The 9,651-nt window shown below is 34.6% G+C and overlaps 1 protein-coding gene across 1 annotated transcript; it reads left to right on the top strand.

Moving 5' to 3' along the window:
- The first annotated feature begins 259 nt into the window (after positions 1–259).
- On the top strand, positions 260–7,315 carry LOC102603484 (sugar transporter ERD6-like 5). Its single transcript, XM_006345246.2, has 19 exons — positions 260–406; positions 526–666; positions 1,085–1,147; positions 1,930–2,019; positions 2,118–2,177; positions 4,462–4,527; positions 4,607–4,672; positions 4,752–4,827; positions 4,922–4,986; positions 5,066–5,158; positions 5,241–5,321; positions 5,402–5,486; positions 5,573–5,616; positions 5,695–5,757; positions 5,831–5,890; positions 5,968–6,021; positions 6,755–6,814; positions 6,891–7,005; positions 7,078–7,315. Exons 2-19 carry the CDS (start codon positions 529–531, stop codon positions 7,197–7,199), a joined length of 1,401 nt encoding a protein of 466 aa, XP_006345308.1. The 5' UTR covers positions 260–406; positions 526–528; the 3' UTR covers positions 7,200–7,315.
- Positions 7,316–9,651: the final 2,336 nt, after the last annotated feature.

Below are 9,651 nucleotides of genomic sequence, written 5' to 3'. Positions count from 1 at the left end.
TTGGTAGAGCAATATTCATTTACAAAGTTCTTGTGATAAAGTAATATATTTCCTTGTTCTCCCAAAAATAATATAAAAAATTACAAAGTACTTGTGACATTCATATATTCTTGTGGACATACTATGTTACATCTGTATCTTGTCTTTTGAGCCTTCGATGCGCCTATCTGAGCCCTTTATTTTCTGTGATAAATAAAAAGAGGGGCCCAATGGGCATTCTCATTAAAAAAAAAAGGCGTCTATCTCAGGTTGGTAACCGTGAAAAGGGAATATAAGTGTTTATTTTGGACAAGTAGAATGAGTGTGTGCATCATGAGTTTGCAAAATAAAAATAATATGGTTGAGAAGTTGTTGCAACAACTCATTTACAGCAGATAGTTGTGTTGTGGTGCTTAATTTCTAGCAGGAAAGTTATTTTCCCTCTTTAGGTTTTACCAAGTTTGCTTTGATTTAGGAGTAGGAGTTATTGTGATATTTGAAGCTTATAGTTTGATTGTTATTTGTTTTGTTTTTGTCAAATTACAGAAGATGGACAAGTTGAAATCTGAATCATCAAAATTGTTGTGTGGGAGCAGTAGCAAAGTGGAGACTACAACCCCTATAACATTTGTTCTTCTACTTAGTACATTTGCTGCTGCTTGTGGTTCTATAGCCTATGGGTTTGCTGTAAGTACAGACACTTGAATGCCGTGTTTTCTTGTAAAAGTCCACCTTCCTGGAGCTAACTCTAAGCTCACTTTCTTGTAGAGTACTGGCTTTTCTCATTTAAGCTAAAGACCGCCCTTAACCTTCACATGGCTATACACTATACTGTTCCCTATTGTTAACATGTTGTGTAAAATCATTCCTCCTTTATTTGCAGTATTAATTGCCACAATCTGACCCACTCTAACAAATTTTGAGCTGCATAAACCCGAGATCTGAAACCACATTTTGAATTAACATGGATTATTTAAGTTTATAGGCTCTAGCAAGTCTATGTAGACATTGATGAGTATTTTGTGATATGGATTAATGAATCAACAAATGATTCTGCTAACAGGGCAATGATATTTAGTGCTCATTATTTGTTTTGTACTCGTAGGTCGGATATTCATCTCCAGCTGAAGCGGGGATCATGGATGATCTGGGATTGTCTCTTGCAAATGTATGCAGCTTTTATATTGTTTTCAACTAGGAAAAACTTGCACTCTGTGTCGTAGACCTGTTGACTCTTTCTTTAATGTTGCGAGGGAAACAAGTATCATATGGATCAAATAGTAATTATTACATTACTCTTCTCTTCCATCCTATTTCATACCCCTTTCTTATAAATAGACAAATTTAGATATGTATATGTAAAATCGCGGGTATGTGCCTTAGTTAGAGAAAGATTTGTTTTTTTCTTATGGGTTATGACTAACCTCGAAAATGTGTTTGCAACAAAAAGTATTATGTCCTCTTTTAGCAAAGGAAAGGGAATGGGTTGTGGTCATCAATGAAACCAACCACGATGGTTCCAATTGCAGTGTAGGTTGAAGGTTGAAAAATGTCCCCACTAACTTCAACCGACCTTAGAGTTGCACTTGTGAGCCATTGTTTTATTGCGACTTCATAAGCATGTTTTTAACTACTGGTAGTCTGTTAATGAATGTATGGAGCTCTATATTGCATTTTTTATATGCTATAAATCATGAACATGATTCTGAGGCACAACCCCTGAGAAAGTTTCTAGAAGCACCATATTAAGATTCGCATTTCCGAGGTTGCAGCTACCGGATTAAGTGTCATCAAGTAAACCAACTTGAGTTTTTTCGAACATTTTCAATGATGCCCCCATAGTATTTACTATTACTTTTTATCAATGGTGAATTTAACCACATGAATACCTGTAAATTAGTTCTTACACCCCACTGTCTGATATTCTTATCTTCCGACCACATTCTGAAGTATTCAGCATTCAGTTCAATTCTGACACTTGGAGGAGCCATTGGTGCACTAATCAGTGGCAGAGTAGCAGAGTCTGTTGGCCGAAGAGTTGTATGTTATTTGCTTTTCTTGGATACTCTCTGGCTTCCAAAATATTATGCTTGTTATTTTTCCTTTAAGTTGTGGATCTGATACATTCCTCATTGCAGACAATGTGGCTGTTAGAGTTATGTTTTATCATAGGGTGGCTTTCCATAATCTTTGCCAAGGTGTGTGAAACATTATACGTTTCTTAAATTTAGCAGTTATGACTAAAGGAATCTATTAATTCTCACATGATAATTGTTGGGTTTTTTTAATAAAGAAATTAAGAAAATAACAGAGAAAAATTTTGAGAGAAAAAATACTGCAGAATTGTCAAAGGGAATTATTTTATTAATAATTCAGAGACATACATTTATAGATATAATTCCTAACTAAAAATAGAAAAATATGCTACTAACTTATCAGTAAAATTTAAATAACAAATAAAAGAACTAACTCCTAAATTCAAGTCACATAGGACTCTAATAAAATAATTTAAAAATCTTAAAAGTAGCTAACTGATTTATTTCTGCAATATCCTGAGACATATTCTCAACACTCCTTCTTGGATCAGGAATTGTAGATTGTAGTCTCATGTGAAATTGACCTTGTGAACAAATATGCTAATTCATCCTTTGTCTTGCAAGGCTTGTGTGCATCTTCTGTTGGATTAAATGAGAAACTCTTACCTCTCATTTCAACTTGTAAAATCTCTTGCTTAGTAGAATCAAAGATTTGACAATATTTGTCTCCAAATAATAATTTATATCCTTTTTCTATTAACTGACCAACACTAAACAAACTTTTATCAATATCAGACACTTTAAAGAACATCTGAAATTATTTTTGTACCTGAATTTGTTTTAATTGAAACAGACCGTTTTCCTTTTACAGGAATACAATCACCATTCCCAATTCTGACTTTCTTATTTTCCATAGGAATGAACTCTTTTAAAAAAGATTTCTTTCATATGTCATGTGGTTGGTACAACCACTATCAATCATCCAAAAATCAGAGTTTTTGGTTGAAAAACAAGTTGCCACAAATAAGTGGTCTTCTTCTTCTTCAGTAGTGACTTGGGCAACTGTTTCATCTTTTGAAATTTGCTTTTGCAAATCACAACTTCATGACCAAGTTGTTTGCAGTTCTTGCATTGTGCATCTAGTCTATTCCAACATTTATATGGAGGATGTCCAATTTTGCCACAGTGCTGACAAGGTGGTAATTTTTCAAAAATTTACCCTTGCTTTGAGTTTTGTGGTTGGCTACTAGTGCTCCTTCAACCATACCATCTTGCCTCATAAGCCTCCTTTGTTCCTGTGCCTGCAAAGAATTTAACAATTCTGTCAAGGTAATTTTGGACAGATCTTGTGTGTTTTCCAAGGTAGTTATACATGCTTCATATCTTTCGGGACGGTAACAAGAACTTTTTTAACAATTCTTGTGTCTTTAAATTCAGTGCCTAGTAATCTTACCTTGTTGACAATACCAAGCAATCTATCAGAGTATTCCTTGACTGTTTCTGACTCTTTCATTCTCTGCAATTCGAATTCCATAATTAAATTTAATACGTTCACTCCTCGTATTCTTTCATCTCCAGCATATTCTTTCTTCAGATAAATCCAAATATCTTTTGGTGATGTGAGAGTAATGATTTTCGTGAAAACAGTTGTCGAAACAGCAGCAAACAAAGTTGTTTTTGCCTGACTTAATGGTTTTCTTTTCCTTGTGACTCTTGATTTGGGCCACGGTGGGATTATTTGGCAGCGGATTAATTTCATAATCCTCTTCCAGGACTTCCCAAAGATCAAGAGCCTCCAAGTAAGTTTCCATTCTCACAGCCCATAGTTGATAATTCTCACCATCAAAAATAGGAGGAGCCATTCGTGAAAAACTATTTTCGGAATCCATTTTTCTATTCACAGGTCCCTCAAGAAGAAGCTCTAGATACCAATTGTTGGTTTTTTTTAATAAAGAAATTAAGAAAATAACAGAGAAATATTTTGAGAGAAAAAACACTGCAGAATTGTCAAAGGGAATTATTTTATTAATAATGCAGAGACATACATTTATAGATATAATTCCTAACTAAAAATAGAATAATATGCTACTAACTTATCAAGTAAAATTTAAATAACAAATAAAAGAACTAACTCCTAAATTCAAGTCACATAGGACTTTAATAAAATAATTTAAAAATCCTAAAAGTAGCTAACTGATTTATTTCTGCAATATCCTGAGACATATTCTCAACAATAATGCAGAGCTTTCTAAACTCCTAGTACATGTTCATCCTAATATATGGAGAATTGATGCATGTATTCCTCATTTGTACACTCACTAAACAATTCCAATTATTATTTCATTGTTACATTCTTAAAGATTGGTTATCATAAGTCAGAGACTATATTTGTGTCTAAAGGAAGGTAGTTTCAAGATTTATAATATGTTTGGCTACTGAATTAAAGAATATTTGGTGGCTCAATGCTGGAAGATTATTGATGGGAATTGGAGCTGGACTTCATTGCTATGTGGTAAACTTTGCAAATTTCCCAACGGATTTCTCATGTTCCTCTTTGATTAGAACATAATCTTCCATTATAATTAAAGCAGGCACCAATATATGTAGCAGAAATAACGCCTAAGAATATCCGAGGTGGATCTACAGCTGCTGTTACGGTAAAATAAAATAATGCATGGCTGGGTGTTACTGAATTCAAACCTTTTTATGTGGTGAAATAGATTGTTGAATTTGCAGTTTACTGTGTCTTGTGCCTTTTCCGTGATGTTCTTTGCTGGGAACTTCTTCACTTGGCGCAAGTTGGCTGTAATTGGTAACATGCAGTGTGATATATAGGGGAAAATATGCCAATTTTATGTGGTTTGAGGATATTGCTTACTTATGGCTTGCAATTGGTTAATTTTCAGGATCTATTCCTTGCTTCATTCATGTGGTCTGCATTTTCTTCATTCCAGAATCCCCAAGGTGGTTGGTGAGTCTCTACAAGATTTTTTCATTTCTTTAGCTAAGCCAAGGGGGTACTTGAGGATGCTTTCTCTTAAGCACTGTAGGCAAAGGTTGGTAAAGGAAAGGAGGTAGAGGCATCTTTACTATGTCTAAGAGGCGATAACTATGATGTTTCTCAAGAAGCTGATGAAATCAAAGTAATAACTCAACTATTTGATTACAGAGAGTCGCCATTAGTTGGTTTTTTTGATGGTGTGTTTTTTCTTTGTTTTCTTCAAGGACTACACAGAGACCAGTCAGAAGCTAACTGAGTTCAGATTTCTGGATTTATTCAACCTAAAATATGCTCATTCACTTATTGTAAGAAGCAGATAAAGAAGTATGTTCTATATATTACTTGCCATAACTTCTTACTTGTATTTGTATGCTACAATTTTTAGGTTGGAGTTGGTCTAATGCTTCTGGTACAATTTGCGGGGACAGATGGAATTTCATCTTTTGCTGGTTCAATATTCAAAGCTGCTGGTTAGTCCTAATTGACAAATGTTGTTGTAAATAATACTAGTGTTTTTGAAGGAGTTAAAAATCCTAATTTACGATGCAATGACAAGGCTGTTCAACTGGTTTTGCTTCTACAATGATGGCTATGATCCAGGTTTATCACTCTTCCTAGAGTAATTTGAACAAGTCAGTCCTTCATGTGACAGTTCAAATAATGAGAATCTTGTTTCAGCTTCCTTTTGCTGCTAGTAGTGTACTATTGATGGATAAAACTGGACGCCGCCCACTTCTGATGGTACACATTTCAGCTATTTTTCCGACCTTCATAGCATAGATGGATTGGGAGGTCAGCAATTAAATTCTTGCAGGTTACAGCAACTGGAGCATGCTTAGGAAGCATTCTGGTAGGGTTGGGCTTTCTGTTTCAGGTATTGCCAAGTGATATCTGAATTCATATACTACTGGAGTTGTAACTTTATCTTAAAACACTTGCATATCTGAGCAGGACTATCAACAGTCAAAAGAGCTTACTGCCACATTGGTGTTCACCGGAATACTGGTACATGAATTTGCTCCTTTCCTATTTTTGTTTCAAGATGTTGCTTTTTGTGTTCCCTAGCTATGTTGCTCGGACTCTTCTAAAATGTCAAGTGGTGCATGTTGGATTCGTCAAAAGTAGTGTATTTTTGGAGAATTCGACACAGGTGCGGCATTGAAAGTGAAGAGTCTGCGCAACTTAGTTCCCTAGTAACATATTCTAACTTAGACTAGCTCATATCCATGCTCAATATTGATCACAGAAAATTTATAATGCTTTCCTCTACTTCGTGTTTTTAGCAAAGATGTGGGTTAGGCTTGCTTGTCAAAATATTAAGGGAAAGATGATCAAAAATATCCCTCAACTTTGTTTTATTGGTTGACTATGCCCTTATCGTTACTAATTTCATCACTTGTGCCCCTCAATTGGATAGAAAACCCCAAATCAATTAAAATTACCCAATTTTAACTTGATATGACCCACCTAATAATATAACCCATTTTTGTACATCTTCGTTTCTGTTCATCTTCTATTGGGCGTTTTTGGGTGTGGTTTTGGGTCTGTTGGCGGGAGGAGGAAAAGGTCTGGACATCTGGGTTTTGTGGTCGGTTTTTTGGGGTTTTTAGTGGTTCTGGTGGTGAATGGGGCGGCTGTTCGGAGGTGTTTTGGTTGCTATTGTTCACCTGAGCTTCGAGCTCAAGGCTGTTTGTTCCTGGTGGCTGATTCTATTTGATATTTTTTCAACTTAACTCAGGTATATTCTGCATGTTTCTCTGCTGGCATGGGTGGTACACCATGGGTTATCATGTCAGAGGTATTTATTAAGTATTTATTTTAGCAATGAGTTGACATAGATCAATTAGAAATTGACTTTGTCTTCATTCATTCAGATATTTCCTATTAACATTAAGGGACAAGGTGGAACTTTAGTGACATTAGCTAATTGGTTTAGCTCCTGGATTGTGACTTATTCTTTCAACTTCATCTTTCAATGGAGTTCAGCAGGTAATTCACTCTTCTCTCTTCCTCAACTTGCTTCTCTTATTACATTTGATAAAACTCAATTTAACTTGTCAGGTGTATTCATTGTATTTGCAATTTTTTGTGCTTCAATTGTTTTCTTTGTTGCAAAACTCGTACCTGAGACAAAGGGACGAACATTAGAAGAAATTCAAGCATCAATGACATTATTACAATGATGAATCATGTATCATGTATATCACACCTTGCTACTGCCCATTTGGTTTCTTCAAATTTGTACTCCTTTATTTGTCTTGTCAATACTCTCTCAATTATTTATTTTTTGTTCGACTTGCACATATGTCTAGTCAAACACTATGTCATCTATTAAACACATCCTAGATTTACACCATTTTTAATAGGGAAAATACATAAAAAAAAAACCCTGAACTGGGCACGAAAACTTACTTTAGTACTTAAACTATACGGGTGTTTAAATACCTCCCTAAACATCTTTGAGGTGATTAAAACACCCCCTAAGGGATGATGTGGCAGAGAGAGTGAGTGCACTCTCCTGAAAATGCGTGAAAACAGAGAAAAAAAAGCTGAATTTTTAAAGCCCTACACACTGCCTTTTTTTATTGGCCTATATATAACAAATTATTTAAATAGTTTTTTATATATATTAAATCTTTAAAATATGTAAATTTTCGTAATAAGAGGTAAATGAAACTAGTGGGTCCCCTTTTTAATTTCTTTAATTTTTTTTCTTTTCATTTTGTTGTCTTCCTCAATACACATCTTTCTCCATTGAAACATCTCCTCTTCCATCTTCATCCCCACCTCTATCCACTATTTCATTTCACTAGTCTTTTACTAATCCGTAAAATTCAATACCAATGTCATTTTATTGACGTCGATTTCACTCTATATTATTGGTGTCGATTTGGCAAGTGTAAACTTTCTTAAATTTTGAGTGACCCATTTTGATTTCTAGATCCATTCAAACATTTCTCATAAAATTTATATTTTTTTGGACTAACTTTTTTATTTAATCTTCATTTCTTATTTGAGTTGTCAAGAAAATATTGGCTTTCAAAAAAATCCATTCTCCAAGTGGGTAAATTCGTTGGGAGGGTTTAAAGAAGATAATGTGAATATTAGTGAATTTTCTTCTTTGAAGTGACTTAAAAATTGTTGAATAGTGAAGAAGAAGAAAAGAAAGTATGGAAAGTTGGAATAATGGTGAACAACAAGGAAGAAGAAAGAGAGGTGTGGGGTATGCATTTATAAATTAATCAATTGATATAATTAATTTTCAAAAGTGTTTAAGAAAAAATAGTGAATAAGTAAAAAAGAAATAAAAATTAATGACATGGTGCCTACATGGTTATGATGTGGCGCTTACGTGGCTATGATGTGGCGGGTGAGAGTGGTGTTATAGTCTCAGGGTGAAAAAAAAATCACTTTAAAGATGTTAAGGGGGGTATTTAAACGCCCGTGTAAGTTTAAGTATTAAAGTAAGTTATTCGACCAAGTTCAGGTTTTTTTTTTTATATGTATTTTCCCTTTTTAATAACTAGTTTTGATGAACATGTGTTGCATGTTAATATCAAATCACATAGTACATTATTTTTTCTAAATAATGTCAATATTATTAAATAAAAAATAAATCAAATAATTATAAATGAAATAATAAAGTATAAGTTCATATGAATAATAGATGTGTACTTTCTTATATTACCAATTGCGTGCATATTAAATTTGTGAAATCAATTTCCAAAAACATCTATATTTATTTATGGGTTGAACCCATCGGTGACCCCTTAAAGTTGGCACTAAATATCACTTAGACACCTCAACTGAGTTTTGTTCATTTTAGACACCTTATGTAGAGTCTCTGTGCCATTTTGACTTTTTTTTACTATCACCCAAATATATAAGTGTGTATAATACACTCACTGATGACGTGTCAAAGTGACGAATCAAACAAAGATAAGTAGATATAAAAAAATAAATTTCAAATAATGATTTTTGAGTTGAAAAAATGGCCACAAATTTGATGACATGGGTCATTTTAAACTCAAACAATAATTTTTTTAAAGGTCTAACCTATGTGTGGCCCCCTAAAGTTGGCACCAACTTTTACTTAGACACTTTAACTAGACTTTGTTCATTTTAGACACTTCATGTAAGGTCTTGTTGTGTCATTTTGACACTTTCTTTTCAATCAGCAAAATATGTAATATGTAACACCCCGTATCCGAAACGGACCAAAAATACAGATTTTGAGAAATTGCAGGTGCAACCCACGGTTGCCATCCACGGACCGTAGGTCAAACCACTGCCCGTGTTGGTGGTCCGTGGTTTACCACTGCAACCCCTCCCCAAACCAGCTCAGAAAATTGGCTAAGTCCCGACTCACGGATAGAGCCACGGTCCGTAGATCAGACCACGGTCCGTGGTCTGTGTCTGTGGATCGAGACTTCCCTTACCCAGCCTCTGACACAAACTACGGTCGACCAGCACGGACTGTCATTCGATGCATGGTCTGTAGGTCTGACTGTAAGTGAGGGTCAGCAGTCAGTTAGATGAAAATTGTGGTTAAGTCAACTTCAGATGGTCATAACTTTTGGCACAAAAGTAATTGTGTGTCCCATGACCTATGATATGATAGATAATTGAATTATC

This window comes from Solanum tuberosum, unplaced genomic scaffold (genome assembly GCF_000226075.1).
Source record: "Solanum tuberosum cultivar DM 1-3 516 R44 unplaced genomic scaffold, SolTub_3.0 scf00066, whole genome shotgun sequence".
NCBI classification, from domain to species: Eukaryota; Viridiplantae; Streptophyta; class Magnoliopsida; order Solanales; family Solanaceae; genus Solanum; species Solanum tuberosum.
The sequence above is the reverse complement of the archived record's forward strand: the minus strand, read 5'-3'. Positions and strand labels throughout refer to the sequence as shown.

Bases quoted from the DNA above. Each gene is read 5' to 3' on its own strand.
- LOC102603484 (XM_006345246.2), top strand. From the start codon at position 529: ATGGACAAGTTGAAATCTGAATCATCAAAATTGTTGTGTGGGAGCAGT. The intron at 2,020-2,117 runs GTATGTTATTTG...TCCTCATTGCAG, and splicing joins AGTCTGTTGGCCGAAGAGTT to ACAATGTGGCTGTTAGAGTT. The intron at 4,673-4,751 runs GTAAAATAAAAT...TTGAATTTGCAG, and splicing joins GATCTACAGCTGCTGTTACG to TTTACTGTGTCTTGTGCCTT.